Below are 22,206 nucleotides of genomic sequence, written 5' to 3'. Positions count from 1 at the left end.
AAAAAGACAGAACACAAACACACACACATTCCACCCTGTGTTAGGCAGGATAATGGCTCCCTAAAGATGTATATGTTCAAATTGCTGGAACCTGAATTAAGATTGCACATGGAATGAGGGTTGCTAATTAACTGACTTTACCTTGGAAAGATTATCGTGGGTCACCTGGGTAGGCCTAAGTAACTTATAATCTTAAAGCTCTACGCTACCGCCTCTAGCTTTACATGAATATGTACATCATGGTTAAGGCTGGTTCCCAGGCATCCAGCAGTGGCAGCTACTCCCTGAAGTGAAGCACCCTGGAACTGGAATTGTCTCTGTTCCAGGGGGTTGCTCTTCTAAAGCCTGTGGTCGGACTCATAAAGCATATTCTTTTGGGAAATGTCCTCTTCGGCGACTTGCCTGATTGCTTAATTATTCTCTCCGGCCTGACTCCTGGATGAAATCGTGTTCACGTTGCCAAAAAGGTGGCTTTCCTTGCATACGGACATGGAACTAGTATCTTAACATTTCTGATCGTGGACAGTGCTCGCAACCAAACGGTCAGGAGAGCAGCCGGAGGCTAAACTGAAGATGTGAAGAGAGAAAGGACGGTGTGTTGATGAAACTTTTCTTTTTTTCCGTAGTGTTCCTTTCTGCCAAAATTCTCCATTCATATAGAAACCAAGTATGAGGACAACAAAGGAAGCAACAACAGCGTGAGTAGCCCCCTTGCCACCCCACCCCATGCCCCGCCCCAATCCATACCGCGCTCTCCCCTCACGCACTCTGAGAGCCCCTCACAGCTCCTGTGTGGCCAGGGCCAGCAGCACGATCTGTGCCTGGGACCTCAGAGAAGCTCTGGCTTTTCTTCTCATCATTCTGTACTTTCCATGGCCTCTGTGCAGAAATCTCTATCATCTGGAGTGATTGTCTCTGGGGATCAAGAAGGTTGATGGGGACCTTGGAACTCTAGATCATTGGATTGAACACAAATCTTCTCAATGACATTTGCTTAGAAGAATGAATGCAATCAGGTGTATGTGTGCACACATACATGGATACACATATTTTCTGGGCTGTGCATATGTTCACGTATTCACACACACACGCACACAAATCCCACCTTAAAAAATCAGCGTAACCCTCCAGCAGATGTTTACCTCGTGAGGCATTCTGACTCTCGCTAAATTTTAGCCAAGAACTTTGTTTATTAGTATTGCTTAAAATTCACTTCTGACCTGGCTTTTGCCCCACCTCTTTCTGTCGGGGTGATACATTTCTAAATCCCCATCCCCTTGGGAGTGGATGGTTTGACCTACAAGAACCTCACCCTGACATTGGGTTGTGGGTTCCATCAGGACGCATTGAGGGAAGAACCTGTATCTAGAAGCTGCAGGGCTTCACTTATTGATTTCTACTTCATTTTCATGTTTTGCATTTGTGGAGAAAGATGAAAATTGAGGCTGTGGCAAAATGAGTAAGAGAGTTCTGACAAGGTGACCCCTTTGGTGCCGTCATTGAGCCAAGGAGATGCAAAACAAGATGCAGGAGGCCAAGGAGATACCTAAGTGCCCAGAAGAACTATCTAAGGTCATAAACGTTGTCAATTTGAAAACCTTTTTTTGTGAAAACAGTCACTGAGATAAACTAAGAAACTCTCTAGAAGGGACAGCTTTGGCCAGGCTGACTCTGTTTCTTCATGTTGACATCTTCTAGAAATTTCCTGCCCTTGGCAAGAACAAATACTTCTAGAAAGTATGGGTGTGTTTGTGCAGAACTCAGGGTGTCCCATTCAAGGTGGAGTCTGCCTGGACAGAGCTTGAGTGGTTCCCAAGAGGAGTCACCCAAGAACTACATTTCATACCAGCATGGTAAGGGAGGACACTGGTTCATTCACTCAGTATTCAATAAGAGCACATCCAGCACTCTCTATTTAGATGTCACTGTGTGAGCTGCATGGATGGTGTTAAAAATTCAGACCTGTTTCTCAAATTCCAGGGACTCATGGTTTAGGTTGGGGGCAAACCAACATATTAAATGACTAAAAACATTAGCGCGTTAATGGGCGTCCCTTCCTTCGGTGTGAAGAGTCACCACTAGTCAACCCTTGGAATGGAAAGCGCTTGAGGAGTGACATTCCATAATGACCCATCTATTCACAGGGACTGCCATGGCTTGTGCCCGGTCACTTCAGCTTCTTGAACTAAGTTAGGAAACCTGAAGATTATCAGTGGTTGACAAACTACTTTATTTGTAAATAAAGTTATTTTGGAACACAGCTACATTCACTCATCTGTGGATATCTAAGCTGCTTTCATGCTACACCAGCAGAATGAGTACTTACAACAGAGCTCATGTGGTCTGCAAAGCCTAGAATATTTACTACATGGCCCTTTACAGAAAAAAGAGTTTGCTAACCCCTGGTCAGAGGGACTCAGATCAGAATGGCATGCACCACATCTCCAAATTTGACCCCTTGATAGATCCATCCCAGCTGAATGCCTTCTCTAGAGTTCCTGAAACTTTCCAGAGAAGAATGCAACCTGCAAGGGTGCTCTTCCCCCAGTAAGTTCAGGATCCTCAATGGTTAGCGTCCCCTGGTGGTGGGTGACCTAACAGAGCCGTTTAGTCCCGTGTCCTTGTCAACAGCCTGAAATCAGAGGTACTTTGCTGGCCAACTGCGTCAAAGCCTCATTGTCTAAAATAGTGTTGCACAGTGTACCTTGAACCCTTCTTTTCTGATTGGAAAATTAACATGGTTCTTAAAACTTGGAAAACACACACAAAGAAAGCAAACCCAGTAGTAATCCCATACTTCAGAGATAACTGCTGTTAGCATTTTGGTTCATCCTGCAAAGTGTTAATGAATTTACTTTTCAGCCAATTTCCCTAAAATTAACTCATACAACATCCTGTTTTTACCATGTCATGAAGTATCCTTCCCAGTAATATTTAATAGCTGTGCTGCATTCCCTACTTAAATGTACTTCTTTGAACAGTTGACAGTCACTGGATCTTGAAGTGGTCTTGACCATTTTGATGTAGCTGTAGACCATCAGGAAAAGGGTGATAGAGATCAGAGATGCCTGAATTGCTTTTCCTGTCACAATTTAAAAAATACGGGGTGCGGGGGAGGCAAAGGGGTTTAAAACATCTTTTAATCTTTCTAGACAAATCGCCTTGCTTTCTCTTTTCCTCTGTCGCTCTGTCCTGTCTTCATGAATAGTTAAAACCCGCTCCGTTTGTAGAGGTATGGAATGGATGTGCGGCCTCGCCTTGATCCTTACAGGACCAGCGTAATCTTCTGGTTTATCCTCAGCTCAGGTCTAATCTAAAAAAAAACAAATCACATGGTTATCATTTACTGTCTTGTATCCCCTTTTTTGGCAAGTGCTAGGGTCTTTTCACTACTCTCCTAGGAATTTAGCTTTGTCACTACTCTCTTAGGAATTTAAAATACCAGGTTAGTCACCCTAAAGTCAGGATCCGTGCTTACAGTCAGCACCCTCTACCCACGCCAAAGGCCAGTTCTCTCTGAGACTTAGGCTGGCCTGCAGGAGAAGCACTGAACCCCAGGGCACCTGTGGGCAGTCCATGTCAACACAATTTGCTTCCTCTGGGAGAAATGCCAGCTAGTGTACCCTGTGTGGCCTCCACCTCCACAACTGGCTGGCTCTGAGGCTGCCCGGGGGAGCCAGCTCCTTATCTCTCTGTCATGGCACCCAACTTGCCCAAGTCCGAGTTCACTGAAGAGGCCCTGCATGTGTTTGTCCAGCCTCTGCCTGGCTCTGATCCATAAATCCCCAGGTCTTGCTTCTGAGCTATTGGACCAGACAGGCCAGCCCCAGCTTGATTAGACTTCTTCTTTGCCAATTCGTCTTCCTCTAATTTCCATATTCAGCAGCAGCTGTTGGTTACCCAGCTGGTTCAAGCTTGGTCCCTGGAGGCAGAAAAGGAAGACTCCATTGGTTTTCATTCACACTTGTTAATGTTTCCAAATCAGAACTTGAGAAATATATATTTATGTAATAATACTTCATTAAAAGATAGCTTTGTCCAGGGGTTCAAAACTGGAGCCTTAAGCAGATGGTGTGTGCTGGCATGCTCTTTTTCTGTCCAGGGATGAGTATGGAGTTTCTGGTGGGAGGCAGAATTGCTAAAGAAAGCAGTGCAGTGGTGGGTGTTTCTCTCGTCTCACTGCTTTGCCAAATTATTTAATAAACTCAGGCCACTTCTTTGCATTTTCTGGGTATATAGTCTTATCATTCAGCTACCTTCCTTCATACTGCTATCTGCACCCTATTTCCTTCCCTACCTGCCAAAACTTTAATGAAATGGATGACGATAAGAAGCAGTAATTAAATTGAAAGACGCTAGTGATAATCATATTGATTACTGATCGAATAGAGTACATGCTGTTATCCTATTATCAATTACCACCTAAGTCATCTTTTTACATGACCCAATATCTAGTGTAAAAATTGGGATATCTAGATTTACATATCTTCTCCTCCTTGTTAAAATAAAACTAGTATATTTATGATTGAGAAAACCTGTAAACTGTGATTACATTAACCAGGACACAATGGGGAAGTTGTCTTAAATCGAGACCCATTTGTTTTATGCACATACTGATGAGAATTCTTTAGGCCTTAATTAGTGCTGAGGAGGATGGCACCATGCCAAAAAGTAAGGCTCTGTTGTTTGTCCAAGGCCATAAATCTAGATCTGGGAGAGTCAGTGCTTATCATTCGAGTGTCAGCTGCTGCCAGGTTACTGTTGTTCATTGTGGTTAATGGGGGGCAGCCTTGCGTCCACTTCCTCTTCCAAACAAAGCAGGTACCACTTAAAAGCAGTGGTTCTCAGCCTTGGCTGCACGTTGGACTCATCTGAGAAGCTTTAACCATGGCTCCTGCTTGGGTTCCACCCATCCTGGGGTCCTGATTTAATTGGTCTGGGGTGCAGACTGGTCTAGGGCAGTGCTTCTGACGCTGTCCCTCTAGGAACACAGAATTTTCCAATCGGAAGTGTGTGGACTTTTTTTTTTTTTTTTTTAGTGAAAACGTATGCATTTAGCTACAACATTTGAAGTTAAATTGCAGGTATCATAACACTTTGCACCTAAATACTTCAGCACGTTATCCCCTATGAACAAAAGCGTTCTCTCGTTCTCTTGCATAATAATAATACCATATCACATCCAAGAAATGTAATATTGATAGAATAATATTATTCAATATGAGTCCATATCAAAATTTCTCAAATTATCTCCAAAACATCCTAGCTATTTGTGTTGATACAGGATTCAATCAAGAATCATGGATTTCATTTGATTATCTCTTCTTTTTAGTCTCTTTTAATCTAAATTCTAGAATAGTACCTTTGGCTTTTTTTCCTTAATGATAATGACATTTTTGAAGAGTCCAGGTCAGTTGTCTTGTTTACACTCTGGATTTGTCTGATTGTTTCCTCGCGATTAGATTCATAATAAACATCTTTGGCAAGAATACTACAGAAGTAATGTTGTTTACTTCCCATTGCGTCACATCAGGAGGTTCATATGCCATTGCCCTGTTATTGGTGATGCTAAATTTGATCACTTATTTAAGGTGGTGTCTTTTAGAACTCTTCATTGCAAAGGTACATTTTTCCTTTGAAATTAATAAGTAATCTGCAGAGTAATTGGGAATGAGCATATTTAACAAGCTCTTATGGTTATTCTTTTTTTTAAATTTTTATTGGAGTATAGTTGCTTTACAATGTTGTATTTGTTTCTTGCTGTACAGCAAAGTGATTCAGTTATATGTATACATATATCTGCTCTTTTTTGGATTTCCTTCCCATTTAGGTCACCACAGATCACTGAGTAGGGTTCCCTGTGCTAAACAGTAGGTTCTCATTAGTTATCTATCTTATACTTAGTAGTGTATGTATGTCAATCCCAATCTCCCAACTTGTCCCACCTCCTCCTTCCCCCCTTGGTAACCGTAAGTTTGTTCTCTACATCTGTGACTCTATTTCTGCTTTGTCAAGAAGTTCATCTGTACCATTTTTCTAGATTCCACATAGAAGTGTGTATGGCCTTTTAGAGTCTACCCTGCAGTCAAACCTGATATGTTCTTTTTGGAGGGCGTAGGATATGCCATCCCCACCCCATCTGAGGATCTAGACCAATGATTCTCAATCATGGCTGCATATTAAAGTGACGCGGGAAGCTTTAGACTCGCTGATGCCACCGTCCCACTCCGCAGGATTCTGATTTCATTTGTCTGGGATTGGGGTCCAGTCACTGGGATTTGTAGAGCTCCCGCAGGGGAACCTAAGAGCCATCAAGGCTGAGAACTACAGATTTAAACGAAATATTAAGTGCTATTTAAAACCAACAGTGAATACTTAGGAAATCAGGTTCTCCAAATTTCTTCACTTCTTCATACCCTTGCAAACAGAACAGTTTACAAAAAGCATATTTATAACCACCACCACCCCACACACACAATAAAGGGGCCGGGGGGCACTATATTTCTTCTCATTAGCCATTATTCCTCAGCAGTGAAACTTCTCTGACCAGATGGAAAGCATGTCCAGTTTAGTTCCTGGAAGCATGAGGCTCTGTCCTTCACAGAGCTGTCCTTGGAAATTGCCTAGAAAAAGTTTTTGGATTTTTTTTTTATATAAATGTATTTATTTTATTTATTTATTTTTGGCTGTGTTGGGTCTTTTTTGCTGCGCGCAGGCTTTCTCTAGTTGCGGTGAGTGGGGCTACTCTTCGTTGCGGTGCACAGGCTTCTCATCGCGGTGGCCTCTCTCGTTGCGGAGCATGGGCTCTAGGTGCGCAGGCTTCAGGAGTTGTGGCGCACGGGCTTAGTTGCTCCGCGGCATGTGGGATCCTCCCGGACCAGGGCTCGAACCCGTGTCCCCTGCATTGGCAGGCAGATTCTTAACCACTTCGTCACCAGGGAAGTCCCCAAGTTTGGGGAATTTATTTAGTTTCTAGTTCAGCTATGTCATAATGAAAAAACACAAAGTTGTTCTTTGTGAAACAAAAAGATATGTATTGAAACCCCAGCTCTATGACTTAAGCAATGGAGTCTTGGCTTCTTCATCGAGAAAATAGAATAAATAATGCTTGCATCACAGTGTGGAGGATTCGTCCAGGTTAATTTACCTGGAAGCACTTCATAAACTGTAAAGTGCTATACAAATATTAAGTATTGCTTCAGTTATGGTCCTACCTTGGGATTAACTACGTTACAGATGATTTTCTAATGAGACTCTGCTTTTGTCTGAATTGTCAATTGACCATTTCTTGTCAACAAATTTTGAGTACCTACTATGTGCCAGGCATTGTAAGAGGCAATGAGGATACAGCAATAAGACACACAAGGTCTCCACTACTCATGGAATGGGGGAAAGCACATAATAAGCAAGTAAACAAAGGATTCCAGTTGTAGGAAGTGCTAAGAAGGCGATAAATAGGTTGGAGGGGAGCTCAGCTAGAAGCCATGTGGTCAGGAAACGCCTCTCAGAAGAGGTGACAAATCCATGTGAGACCTGAGGCTGGGAAGGAGCCGACCCTCTGAAGGGTTGTCCAGGCAAGGGGACTGTTGTAAGCTGAGTTTGTGTCCCCCCAGAATTCATGTTGGAGTACCTGAGACTATAACTGTGTTTGAAGATAAGGCTTTTAAAGAGGTGATTAAGTTAAAAGGAGGCCGTTAGGGTGGGCCCTAATCCAATCTGACTGTTATCCTTCAAAGAAGAGGAAACTTGGGTACACGAAACCAGGGAAGTGCAAGCACAGAGGAAAGACCACATGAGGATGACCATGTGAGGACACAGCAGAAAGCTGGCCATACTAGACCAAGGAGAGAGGTCTCAGAAGAAACCAAACCTGCCAACACCTTGATCTTGGACTTCCAGCCTCCAGAACTCTGAGAAAATGGAATTGCGTTGTTTAAGCCACTCCATCTGTGGTATTTTGTTATAGCAACCCTAGCACACTAATACAGGGACAAGAAGGGCAAAGGCCCAAGCCCCTGATGCAGCCTGGCATAATCCAGGAACTGTCAGAAAACCAGCAGCCAGAGCACTAGGAATGAGAGCAGACTGGTAGGAAATGAGATGGAGGAAGTAACAGAAGCCAGATCGTGTAAAACCTATGAGGCCGTAGCTAGAGGTTGGATTTTAGCGCAGTGGGAAGTTATGCGGGGATTTTAAACAAAGGAGAGACATGATATTTAGGGTTTTTTTTTTTTAATAAATTTTTTAGTTTGGAATTGTCTTAAATTTACACTAATGTTGCAAAGATGGTGCAGAGAGTTCTCATATACCCTTTACCCAGCTTCCCCTAAATGTTAACATCTTATATAACCATGAATCATTTTTCAGAACTGCAGACTTGATTCAGATTTCACCAGTTTTCCCACTAATGTCCTTTTTCTGTTCCAGCATCCAGTTTAGGATGCCCAATTACAGTGTGTGATTTATGTCTTTCAACGTTTGTTCTGGCCACTCTGTGGAGGGTGGTGGGAGGACGACAGGAATAGAAGCAGGGATTCCAGTTGGCAGCAAGTGCAAGAATCCAGACCAAAGATGATGGTGGCTTGGGCTGGAGAGACAGCAGTGGATAAAGATAGGTGTATTTTGGAAACAGACTGACTTTCTTTGGGGGTTGATGCATCAGATGGGGGCAAAGTAAGGATGACCTCAGGATTTCTAGCTTTGTCTTTGGACCCTGAGTGGGTGGTAGGGAACAGTGCAGGAGAAGCAGGAAGTCAAGTGCCCCAGCAGGGACACAATCAGTTTGAGATACCAATGAGACTTCCAAGTGGAAATGGTAGGTAAGGAGTTGGATATATGAGTCTGGAGTTCAGAGGGAGGTGTAAGGTCATGATTCAGAGATAGAAATAAGTGAGGTTATTTAGGAAGAGGAGTGACAGAAAAAGGAAAGTTCTGGTTGCTCCAGGGTGGAGAGCACCCTGGCCCTGAGAAGGACTTTCCCATGGCTTTCAATCCAGCTTCTGACTATTTTCTTTTCTCCGTGGTTAAGACCAAGTCATTTTCAGTCACTGAGTTGTGCTTGATTTTAGGGAGCTAGATTATCTCATTTAGTCAACTACATAGATCCACCTGAGAAATCTAGTTTCTTCCCCTGGATGGGTGTCTTCTTTGGATGAATTGAGGAAACATTTCAATATTTTGACTTGGCTCAATTTGCATTGCCTTGGAGAGATGGCCAAAAGAGTTCTCCTCCTGACCACAAATAGTTCCCACTGGAAGTTACCAACCGACAAAGAGGGAATTTCACCATCTAAGGAGAGCTCTATTTATTGAGGATTTGTTATTGCAATAGTCGTCATGAAGTTCATTTCATTAGTATTAGTATTTGTATTGATGTTAAAATCAAGAGGGCAGTGTGGATGGATGTAGGGTAAAATAATTTATTTACCCATTTCAAAATGTACTAAAATTAATTTGTGAAGCAGGGGAGCCCGTGAGAACCGTAGAATCCATATTTACAAGCCTTCCTTAAATGGCTTCTAATTGAGGATTAGAGAAAGGAAAAAGCATTTGCTTTATTTTTAGACATGATGTCTTCAACTTAACCTTAGATTATTATAACCAGCCACCTACAAAATCTGCAGTTTTCTCTAATAAGTCATCAGAACATGCTGAAAAGAAGTTTGCACAAAACACCCCCATTTGCAGTTTTGAAGGATTATTATCCATTTTGGTACATGAAGTGGAAAAGTCAGTGTCCTTACTCAGTCTGTGTCTAATAGTATCATTTTGAGGACAATGGAAAACATTATATTTCATTCCTTAAGATGTTGCCTTTGCTCTTTGTGGTACAGTTTGCCATCTGAGAGCTAGATGTTAAAAAAACAAACAAACATGTGGGCCAAAAGTGCATCTATCCAGCATGAGGACTAGCTCTCTAATTGAGGAGAATCACGATGCAGGTTATCTCTGCCTTCAGGGAAGCTAGAGATTATTGGTAGTAATCATTATTGTTAATAGATACAGCTCAAAGTAGTATTCGCTTTCTGTGTAGGCCTGGCTCACTGGTGCTCTGGTAAATCTAACAAAGACCTGACTGTGCTGACCAGTTAGTACTAAGGGTTAAGAAGACAGTTAACCAAACTGGTCAAAAGCAGCAACATCAAAGGGACGAGCCTGAATTCATGGTTAGGAAACCAGTGGACAGAGCCAGAGAAGCAATACCAAGTGTCAAGGTCTAGGTGACCATTTTACAGTTACCATCGTACTAATTGATTCAAGCACGAGCCACCAATGGATGCTAAAACCATTGAGTGAAACAGTATTTGGGAACAGGAATTTACACCGCCTCAAAGTATCATCCCAGAGATGATTTATTAATTATGAACAGTGGAGAAATCTAGTGGATGCCATCAAGTAAGCAAATTTTACATTGCCAATAATAGGACAGAATGACATACTGTGCCTCCCATTGTGACACACTGAGGACACAACGTCACAAATCATAATATGGATTATCCTTGCCAAAAATATTTAACCTGAATCCAATCAGGAGGAAGCAATCAGACAAATCCAAACTGAGGGACACTCCACAAAGCAACTAGCCCAAAATCCTCAAAACACAATGTGTCATCAAAGACCAAAGACCAAAACAAAACAAAAGCCTGGGGGACTGCCCTAGATTAAAGGAGTCTAAAGGAATTCGACAAGTGAATTTAACACCTAATCCTTGATTAGATTCTGGATTAACAAAAGGGGTGGACTTGTGCAGGACACAGAAAAGATATTATAAGACAATTGGGAAATGAATCTGGACCCTATATTACCTAATAGTGTGGTATAGTATTGAGTCAATATTAAATTTCTTGCCTGTGATTATTATATTGTAGATATATAGCAGAATGTCCTTGTTCTTAGAAATACATGCTGACATATTTAGGAAGGAAGTACCATGCAACATACTTTTACTCTCATATGGTTCAGCCAAAAAAATTTATGTGTGTGTGTTTTTCCTTCTTTAAAAAAGTCTTGGGGGCTTCCCTGGTGGCGCAGTGGCTGAGAGTCCGCCTGCCGATGCAGGGGACACGGGTTCATGCCCGGGTCTGGGAAGATCCCACGTTCCACGGAGCGGCTGGGCCCGTGAGCCATGGCCGCTGAGCCTGCGCGTCCGGAGCCTGTGCTCCGCAACGGGAGAGGCCACAACAGTGAGAGGCCCGCATACCGCGAAAAAAAAAAAAAGAAGTCTTATAAAGATAGAGGAACTATTCACATGTTGCAATGAGATGTCAAATAACTTAAAGTTACACAGTGAGTTTTTCTTTTTTTGTAGTCACGAAGCAGAAGCTTTCAGTCTTCTCTCTCTTTTTGGTGATATCCTGATTTCATTAATGAAACAGCAAAATAATTAGCCTAATCATAAATATTGTCAGCATCAACACTGATTCTATTCACCCAAAAGATGTTTACAAAGAGGAGATTTTTTGAATTGCAGAAGCCCTAGGTTCTCTCTTGTAATTTCACACTCTGGGCTGTGTCTTGAAGTTTTGAAAAGGCAGATGGAGATGATTCAGACTAGACTTCTAAGTGTACAACCCTCCTAAGGGTTAGAGCCCAGGATATGTACCACCATAGATATTTGTATACTACAAATATTTGTATACTACCCTATTTGCATCCCTCCAAGTACAGCCCTTGCTCATTTAACTGCCTCTCTAACCCATTCAAAGCTCTCTGAAGGCAGACACCATGATTAATACCAACACAGCCTTAAGGCACCTAGGAACAATCTAATTTTTATAGACAAAATTTTGTTGAAGGGCATAACAGAGACCTGAATACATGATAAATACTCCATGTTCATGGATGGAAAGACTAAATACAATAAAGAAGTAAATTATTTCCTAAATGAATCTCCAAATTAAATGTAATTCCAATCAAAACCCCAACAGGATTGTCATAAAATTGAATGTAAAATTCATATGGAGGAATAAAAGTCCAAAAACAGCCAGTATAATTTTTGAATAAAGAACAAGGAGGGAGATTCATCATACCAGATAGCATAACCATAGTTAAGTGTGGTATTGGCACAAAGATAGAAATAGACCCAAGCTGGTAATGAGAGTTTGATACATAGTAATTAAGGCAGCTTGGAAAGATAAATTTCTCAGGAAATGACATTGGGTCAATTGACATTTCATATGGAAAAAATAAAATATTGGATCCATACCTCTCGCCATGTTAAAAACAAAAACAAAAACAAAAAACTCCTAAAGGAATTTATAAACTTGAGTGAGGGAAGTCATTTAAGAATATACTGTTGGGAAATAGAGAATGGACTTGAGGACACGGGGAGGGGGAAGGGTAAGCTGGGACGAAGTGAGAGAGTGGCATGGACATATATACACTACCAAATGTAAAATAGCTAGTGGGAAGCAGCCACATAGCACAGGGAAATCAGCTCGGTGCTTTGTGACCACCTAGAGGGGTGAGATAGGGAGGGTGGGAGGGACATGTAAGAGGGAAGAGATATGGGGATATATGTATATGTATAGCTGATTCACTTTGTTATAAAGCAGAAACTAACACACCATTGTAAAACAATTATACTCCAATAAAGATGTTAATAAATAAATAAAACGCTAAATATATATATATATATATATATATATATATATATATATATATATATATATATATATATATATATAGTTGGGACTTCCCTGGTGGCGCAGTGGTTAAGAATCCGCCTGCCAATGCAGGGGACATGGGTTCGAGCCCTGGTCCGGGACGATCCCACATACCGTGGTGCAGCTAAGCCTGTGTGCCACAACTGCTGAGCCTGTGCTTTAGAGCCCGTGAGCCACGACTACTGAAGCCCACCCACCTAGGGCCTGTGGTCCACAACAACAGAAACCACCGCAGTGAGAAGCCTGCACACTGCAATGAAGAATAATCCCCGCTCGTCACAACTAGAGAAAGCCCGCGTACAGCAACAAAGACCCAACACAGCCGAATATTAATTAATTAATTAATTTTAAAAAATATATTGTTTATGGATACATTTACATATTGTACAAAATATAAAGTTTATGAAAATATGGACCAGATTCACAACAAATTTATGATAGCTGTCAGCATGGAATAGAAAGGAAAGGGACTTTAACTATAAATGTGAAACTTTCTTTGAATAAAGAAAGAAAGAAAAGGAGGGGCAGAATCAAATATGGCAAACCATTTACATGGGTTCATTTTGAGCGGTGAGTAGTGACTCTTTATTATATGATCCTTGGTATTCTTCTGGCCATTGGTCTTTTTTTTTTTTAATTTTATTGAAATATAGTTGATTTACAATGTTGTGTTAATTTCTGCTGTAGAGCAGATTGATTCAGTTATACACATATATATTCTTTTTCATGTTCTTTTCCATTATGGTTTATCAGAGGATTTTTAAAATTTTTTTTGAATTTTATTTTATTTATTTGTTTATACAGTAGGTTCTTATTAGTTATCTATTTTATACATATTAGTGTATATATGTCGATCCCAATCTCCCAATTCATCACACCACCACCCCCCCACCCGCCACTTTCCCCCTTTGGTGTCCATATGTTCTCTACATCTGTGTCTCTATTTCTGCCCTGCAAACCGGTTCATCTGTGCCATTCTTCTAGGTTCCACATATATGCGTTAATATACGATATTTGTTTTTCTCTTTCTGATTTACCTCACTCTGTGTGACAGTCTCTAGATCCATCCACGTCTCTACAAATGACCCAATTTTGTTCCTTTTTATGGCTGAGTAATATTCCACTGTATATATGTACCACATGTTTATCCATTCATCTGTCGATGGGCATTTAGGTTGCTTCCATGACCTGGCTATTGTAAATAGTGCTGCAATGAACATTGGGGTGCATGTGTCTTTTTGAATTATGGTTTTCTCTGCGTATATGCCCAGTAGTGGGATTTCTGGGTCATATGGTACTTCTATTTTTAGTTTTTTAAGGGCCCTCCATACTGTTCTCCATAGTGGCTGTATCAATTTACATTCCCACCAACAGTGCAAGAGGGCTCCCTTTTCTCCACACCCTCTCCAGCATTTGTTGTTTGTAGATTTTCTGATGATGCCCATTCTAACTGGTGTGAGGTGATACCTCACTGTAGTTTTGATTTGCATTTCTCTAATAATTAGTGATGTTGAGCAGCTTTTCATGTGTTTCTTGGCCATTGTATGTCTTCTTTGGAGAAATGTCTATTTAGGTCTTATGCCCATTTTTGGATTGGGTTGTTTGGTTTTTTAATATTGAACTGCATGAACTGTTTATATATTTTGGAGATTAATCCTTTGTCCGTTGATTTGTTTGCAGATATTTTCTCCCATTCTGAGGGTTGTCTTTTCGTCTTCTTTGTAGTTTCCTTTGCTTTGCAAAAGCTTTCAAGTTTTGTCAGGTCCCAGTTGTTTATTTTTGTTTTTATTTCCATTACTCTAGGAGGTGGATCAAAAAAGATCTTACTGTGATTTATGTCAAAGAGTGTTCTTCCTATATTTTCCTCTAAGAGTTTTGTAGTGTCCGGTCTTACATTTAGGTCTCTAATCCATTTTGAGTTTATTTTTGTGTATTGTGTTAGGGAGTGTTCTAATTTCATTCTTTCACATGTAGCTGTCCAGTTTTCCCAGCACCACTTATTGAAGGGGCTGTCTTGTCTCTATTGAGTATCCTTGCCTCCTTTGCCATAGATTAGTTGACAATAGGTGCATGGGTTTATCTCTAGGCTTTCTATCCTGTTCCATTGATCTATATTTCTGTTTTTGTGCCAGTACCATATTGTCGTGATTACTGTAGCTTTGTAGTATAGTCTGAAGTCAGGGAGTCTGATTCCTCCAGCTCCATTTTTTTCCCTCAGTCTTTTTCTTCCCAAAGACTGCTTTGGCGGGACTTCCCTGATGGTGCAGTGGTTAAGAATCTGCCTGCCAATGCAGGGGACATGGGTTCAAGCCCTGGTCCGGGAAGATCCGATATGCCGCAGAGCAGCTAAGCCTGTACGCCACAACTACTGAGCCTGAGCTCTAGAGCCTGCGAGCCACAACTACTGAGCCCACGTGCCACAACTATGGAAGCCCACGCACCTAGAGCCTGTGCTCCGCAACAAGAGAAGACACTGCAATGAGAAGCCCGTGCACCGCAACGAAGAGTAGCCCCCACTCACTGCAACTAGAGAAAGCCCACGCACAGCAACGAAGACCTAATGCAGACAAAAATAAATAAATAAAATAAATAAAAAATTAAAAAAAAAAAGACTGCATTGGCTATTTGGGTTTTTTTGTGTCTCCATACAAATTTTAAGATTTTTTATTCTAGTTCTGTAAAAAATGCCACTGGTAATTTGATAGGGATTGCATTGAATCTGTAGATTGCTTTGAGTAGTATAGTTGTTTTCACTATTTATTCTTCCAATCCAAGAACATGGTATATCTCTCCATCTGTTTGTGTCACCTTTGATTTCTTTCATGTGTCTTATAGTTTTCGGAGTACAGGTCTTTTACCTCCTTAGGTAGATTTATTCCTAGGTATTTTATTCTTTTTGTTGCAATGGTGAATGGGATTGTTTCCTTAATTTCTCTTTCTGATCTTTCGTTGTTAGTGTGTAGGAATGCAAGAGATTTCTATGCATTAATTTTCTATCCTGCAACCTTACCAAATTCATTGATGACCTCTAGTAGTTTTCTGGTGGCATCTTTAGGATTCTCTATGTATAGTATCATGTTGTCTGCAAACAGTGACAGTTTTCCTTCTTTTTTTCTGATTTGTATTCCTTTTATTTCTTTTTCTTCTCTGATTGCCGTGGCTAGGACTTCCAAAACTTGTGTTGAATAATAGTGGCAAGAGTGGACATCCTTGCTGTGTTTCTGATCTTAGAGGAAATGTTCTCAGTTTTTCACCATTGAGAATGATGTTGGCTGTGAGTTTGTTGTATATGGCCTTTATTATGTTCAGGTAGGTTCCCTCTATGCCCACTTTCTGGAGAGTTTTTATCATAAATGGGTGTTGAATTTTGTCAGAAGGTTTTTCTGCATCTATTGAGATGATCATATGGTTTTTATTCTTCAATTTGTTAATATGGTGTATCACATTGATTGATTTGCAGATATTGAAGAATACTTGCACCCCTGGGATAAATCCCACTTGATCATGGTGTATGATCCTTTTAATGTGTTGTTGGATGCTGTTTGCTAGTATTTGTTGAGGATTTTTGCATCTATATTCATCAGTGATATTGGTGTAATTTTCTTTCTTTGTAGTACCTTTGTCTGGTTTTGGTATCAGGGTGATGATGGCCTCATAGAATGAGTTTGGGAGTGTTCCTTCCTCTGCAATTTTTTGGAAGAGTTTGAGAAGGATGGGTGTTAGCTCTTCTCTAAGTGTTTGATAGAATTCACCTGTGAAGCCATCTGGTCCTGGACTTTTGTTTGTTGGAAGATTTTTTTTTTTTTTTTTTTTTTTTGCGGTACGCGGGCCTCTCACCGCTGTGGCCTCTCCCGTTGCGGAGCACAGGCTCCGGACGCACAGGCTCAGCGGCCACGGCTCACGGGCCCAGCTGCTCTGCGGCATGTGGGATCCTCCCAGACCGGGTCACGAACCCGTGTCCCCTGCATTGGCAGGCAGACTCTCAACCTCTGCGCCACCAGGGAAGCCCTGTTGGAAGATTTTTAATCACAGTTTCAATTTCCTTACTTGTGATTGGTCTGTTCATATTTTCTATTTCTTCTTGGTTCAGTCTTGGAAGGTTATACCTTTCTAAGAATTTGTCCATTTCTTCCAGGTTGTCCATTTTATTGGCATAGAGTTGCTTGTAGTAGTCTCTTAGGATGCTTTGTATTTCTTCTGTGTCTGTTGTAACTTCCCCTTTTTCATTTCTAATTTTATTGATTTGAGTCCTCTCCCTCTTTTTCTTGCTGAGACTGACTAAAGGTTTATCAATTTTGTTTATCTTCTCAAAGAACCAGCTTTTAGTTTTATTGATCTTTGCTATTTTTTTCTTTGTTTCTATTTCATTTATTTCTGCTCTTGACCTTTATGATTTCTTTCCTTTTACTAACTTTGGGTTTTGTTTGTTCTTCTTTCTCTTTTTCCTCTAGGTGTAAGGTTAGATGGTTTATTTGAGATTTTTCTTATTTCCTGAGGTAGGCTTGTAGTGCTGTAAACTTCCCTCTTAGAACTGCTTTTCTGCATCCCATAGGTTTTGGATCATCGTGTTTTTGTAGTAATTTGTCTCTAGGTATTGTTTGATTTCCTCTTTGATTTCTTCAGTGATCTCTTGGTTATTTAGTAACCTATTGTTTAACCTCCATGTGTTTGTGTTTTTTACGGGTTTGTTTTCCCTGTAATCGATTTCTAATCTCATAAGGTTGTGGTCGGAAAAGATGCTAGATATGATTTCAATTTTCTTAAATTTACCGAGGCTTGATTTGTGACCCAAGATGTGATCTATCTTGGAGAATGTTCCATGTGCACTTGAGAAGAAAGTGTAATCTGCTGTTTTTGGATGGAATGTCCTATATATATCAATTAAATCTATCTGGTCTATTGTGTCATTTAAAGCTTGTGTTTCCCTATTAATTTTGTTTGGGTAATCTGTCCATTGGTGTAAGTGAGGTGTTAAAAGTCCCCCACTATTATTGTGTTACTGTCGATTTCCTCTTTTATAGCTGTTAGCAGTCGCCTTATGTATTGAGGTGCTCCTATGTTGGGTGCATAATTATTTATAACTGTTATATCTTCTTCTTGGATTGATCCCTTGATCATTATGTAGTGTCTTTCCTTGTCTCTTGTAACATTCTTTATTTTAAAGTCTATTTTATCTGATATGAGTATTGCTATCCAGCTTTCTTTTGATTTCCATTTGCGTGGAATATCTTTTTCCATCCCCTCACTTTCAGTCTGTATGTGTCCCTAGGTCTGAAGTGGGTCTCTTGTAGATAGCATATATATGGGTCTTGTTTTTGTATCCATTCAGCAAGCCTGTGTCTTTTGGTTAGAGCATTTAATCCATTCACATTTAAGGTAATTATCGATATGTATGTTCCTATTACCATTTTCTCAATTGTTAGGGGTTTGTTTTTGTAGGTCCTTTTCTTCTCTTGTGTTTCCCACGTAGAGAAGTTCCTTTAGCATTTGTTGTGGAGCTGGTTTGGTGGTGCTGACTTCTTTTAGCTTTTGCTTGTCTGTAAAGCTTTTGGTTTCTCCGTCGAATCTGAATGAGATCCTTGCCAGGTAGAGTAATCTTGGTTGTAGTTTATTCCCTTTCATCACTTTAAAAATATCATGCCACTCCCTTCTGGCTTACACAGTTTTTGCTGAGAAATCAGCTGTTAACCTTATAGGAGTTCCCTTGTGTGTTATTTGTTGTTTTTCCCTTGTTGCTTTCAGTAATTTTTCTTTGTGTTTAATTTTTGTCAGTTTGATTACTGTGTGTCTTGGCGTGTTTCTCCTTGGTTTTATCCTACCTGGGACTCTCTGTGCTTCCTGGACTTGGGTGGCTATTTCCTTTCCCACGTTAGGGAAGTTTTCGACTATAATCTCTTTAAATATTTTCTCTGGTCCTTTCTCTCTCGCTTCGCCTTCTGGGACCCCTGTAATGCGAATGTTGTTGTGTTTAATGTCCCAGAAGTCTCTTAGGCTGTCTTCATTTCTTTTCCTTCTTTTCTCTTTATTCTGTTCTGCAGCAGTGAATTCCACCATTCTGTCTTCCAGGTCACTTATCTGTTCTTCTGCCTCAGTTATTCTGCTATTGATTCCTTCCAGTGTATTTTTCTTTCAGTTATTGTATTGTTCATCTCTGTTTGTTTGTTCTTTAATTCTTCTAGGTCTTTGTTCTTTAATTCTTCTAGGTCTTTGTTATACATTTCTTGCATCTTCTTGATCTTTGCCTCCATTTTTTTTCCGAGTTCCTGGATCATCTTCACTATCATTATTCTGAATTCTTTTTCTGGAAGATTGCCTATCTCCACTTCATTTAGTTGTTTTTCTGGGGTTTTATCTTGTTCCTTCATCTGGTACAAAGTCCTGTGCGTTTTCATTTTGTCTGTCTTTCTGTGAATGTGGTTTTCCTTCCACAGGCTGTAGAATTGTAATTCTTCATGCTTCTGCTGCCTGCCCTCTGGTGGATGAGGCTATCTTAGAGGCTTGTGCAAGCTTCCTGATGGGAGGGACTGGTGGTGGGTAGAGCTGGGTGTTGCTCTGGTGGGCAGAGCTCAGTAACACTTTAATCTGCTTGTCTGCTGATGGGTGGGGCTGGGTTCCCTCCCTGTTGGTTGTTTGGCCTGAGGCAACCCAGCACTGGAGCCTACAAGCTCTTTGGTGGGGCTAATGGCAGACTCTAGGAGGGCTCAGCCAAGGAGTACTTCCCAGAACTTCTGCTGCCAGTGTCCTTGTCCCCACAGTGAGCCACAGCCACACCCCGCCTCTGCAGGAGACCCTCCAACACTAGCAGGTAGGTCCGGTTCAGTCTCCTATGGGGTCACTGCTCCTTCCCCTGGGTCCCGATGCACACACTACTTTGTGTGTGCCCTCCAAGAGTGGAGTCTCTGTTTCCCCCAGTCCTGTCGAAGTCCTACAGTCAAATCCCACTAGCTTCAAAATCTGATTCTCTAGGAATTTCTCCTCCCGTTGCCGGACCCCAGGTTGGGAAGCCTGACGTGGGGCTCAGAACCTTCACTCCAGTGGGTGGACTTCTGTGGTATAAATGTTCTCCAGTTTGTGAGTCACCCACCCACCAGTTATGGTATTTGACTTTATTGTGATTGCACCCCTCCTACCATCTCATTGTGGCTTCTCTTTTCTCTGTCTTTGGATGTGGGTTATCTTTTTTGGTGAGTTCCAGTGTCTTCCTGTCGATGATTATTCAGCAGTTAGTTGTGATTCCGGTGCTCTTGCAAGAGGGAGTGAGCACACGTCCTTCTACTCCTCCATCTTGAACCAACCTCTATCATAGGGTATTGAATATAGTTCCCTGGATGTCGGTCTTTTGAGGTTTGAAAAAGATACTCATCCAACTCTTCTGTTCCATGAGACTCAAACCTCTTCTATTTTCTGTAAAATCCATCCTCAGTTCCTGTCACTTTGCAGTTGCTTCCCAAATATTTGGCTTTTTCTTTCCCCCTCAGAAGAGACCTAATTACTGTGGGAAAACAGTGCACTTCACTTAAAAAAAAAAAAGGCACAGCTTTCCTGTTTATTTACCTAGAGCTTTGTGTTTATGTTTGTTGAGCCCAGTTGTTGGTAGCTCAGTGAATGGATTGCTTAAAACAGATGGTGACCGACAACCTTTGGGTCTTGGAGCCATTTGAATGAGGACACTTTAGGAACCTGCCAAAAGCTCGCAGCTGGCCAGGCCCATTTAGCAGATAATGTACTAGATTCAGAGAACTCACTGGCCTTGAACCAAACAGGATCCAAAGCAGAGCTCTGGAGCTCAGTGATAATGGGACTTCATTGTCCTGAACTTCCCCAGCAGTGAAAAGGGGAAAACAATGCCCACCTCAGAGGATGATTGGGAGGATTCAGTGAGAGGATGCATGTCATATACTCCAGAACAATTGTTCTTTTCTTCTCTCTAACTTCAGTTATGCTTTGTGGAAACCACTTCAGAGTTAGACCCTTGGCAAGTACGAGATCTGCAAGTGGGGAAATTAATCAGGTTAGTTCTTTTGGAGTTAAGGTGCTGAGTTCTCACATTTCCAAAGCCTGTAGTCCCTACTCCTTTTCTACCATCCAGGAAGGGGCATCCTCAGACATAAGTTGGGAAGTCACATGTTTCTGGGAGTTTTTGAGTTCACTTTTCCAAGGTGAAGGAGGGGAGTGGTCACTGGCCAGAGCCCTGGACCTGCGACCTGTTGGCCTCCTGCCTGGAAGTTCTGGTTTCAGAACCCATCCTTCCTCAGCTCTCAGTCACCTGGAGGGGATCCTGATTGGCACATCTTGACCCCAGGAGGTGACAAGCCACCTGTCCTACTGCTCCAAAGTAGTCATCAACAGCATAGAGGCTGAATGGTGAAGAGGTGAAGGCTGCAGGCACTGGAGTCAGACCAATTGGGTTTGATTCCTGGGTCAGCCACTTAGCAGCTAGTTAAGCATGTTATTCACCTCTTTGTACCCCTGTAAATGGATATAATAATAGTCCCTACTTATCAGGTACTTGTGAAGATTAAATGTGTTAATCATGAAAAGCACTAAGAACAGTGCGTGGTCCACCCCGTCGTACTCAACGTGTTATTGTTATTGGTGTTCCCATATTTCATCAAGTCCAAGGTGGCCATTGTTTTCAATCTTTAACAGCCCTAAAAATGAAACGTGTGTTAGTCGATGGCATCGTGCAGTGATCAGTGGCAACATTTTTCTTTTTTGGTGGTATAACTGGTAGTGTCTTGGGTTCAATGAATTGAGCATGAGACCTCCTTCTGCACAGGATGTTGAGACGTCTGAATAGTGAACTTAAGCCCAGAAGATTGTGTGCATATGAAGTGTGAACACTGTTCCGGATTCTGTTGAAGAAAAGGCATTGAATAAATAAGCTCTTCAGTCATCCAGGCCTGGAAGGTTGCTTAACTTTTTCCAGGGCACTGATCCGCTTCCTAATGACGCAAAGGACTTGATAGAGGTCCGAAAAAGGATCACTTGAATCTTCCCACTCTTAGATTCAGAGCCTTCATCTTTATAAAATGAATTTCTCTCTAAAATCCCTGGGTGTTATCTATCTGATTAACACCTCCAAGGACAAAAGTCTCCACTAGTATTTTAGTCTTTAAAAAAAAAAAAGAGAGGCAAGGGGATGATGATAGCTGACCTTACAGAAAAGAAGTTAATGATTTCCAATGGACATGGTTTCAAAGCAATTTTTTCCTTTTGATGCACTGAAAGCATTGCTTCCATCTGCTCCTCTGCTTGTACACAGACTCTGTATTTGAACCAAGCAGCGTGTCAGCTGTTGCCCACCAAATTCTGTACTTGATCTTCTGAGACGGATAGTAATTCTGTCTGAATGATACTAAGCTATTAAATCAAATTTAAATCACATTTCCCCACTAATACCTATTGAAAACCTGTTTCTAGTCCATCAGGCTTTACAGCCTTTCGGTACATAAACTTAGTAAATACAAACTTCATGGAGCTGCATCTGAAAATCTTTCATCTTGTTTCCAGCCCTTTAAGGAGACAGTCATAGATACCT

The 22,206-nt window shown here is 41.3% G+C and overlaps 1 protein-coding gene across 5 annotated transcripts in view; it reads left to right on the top strand.

The window, feature by feature from the left end:
* The window catches only part of PITPNC1 (phosphatidylinositol transfer protein cytoplasmic 1), a 265,455-nt gene that overhangs the window by 172,583 nt on the left and 70,666 nt on the right, over positions 1 to 22,206 (top strand). For all 5 annotated transcript variants that reach the window (XM_067715275.1, XM_067715276.1, XM_067715273.1 and 2 more), the window contains one exon: positions 627 to 698. In XM_067715275.1, coding sequence (XP_067571376.1) covers positions 627 to 698 — 72 coding nt within the window. The remainder of the gene's footprint in view (positions 1 to 626; positions 699 to 22,206) is intronic.

The sequence above is a fragment of the Pseudorca crassidens genome, chromosome 19 (genome assembly GCF_039906515.1).
Source record: "Pseudorca crassidens isolate mPseCra1 chromosome 19, mPseCra1.hap1, whole genome shotgun sequence".
In the NCBI taxonomy this organism is placed as follows: Eukaryota; Metazoa; Chordata; class Mammalia; order Artiodactyla; family Delphinidae; genus Pseudorca; species Pseudorca crassidens.
Note: the sequence above shows the minus strand (reverse complement) of the source record. Positions and strands in the feature narration are given on the sequence as shown.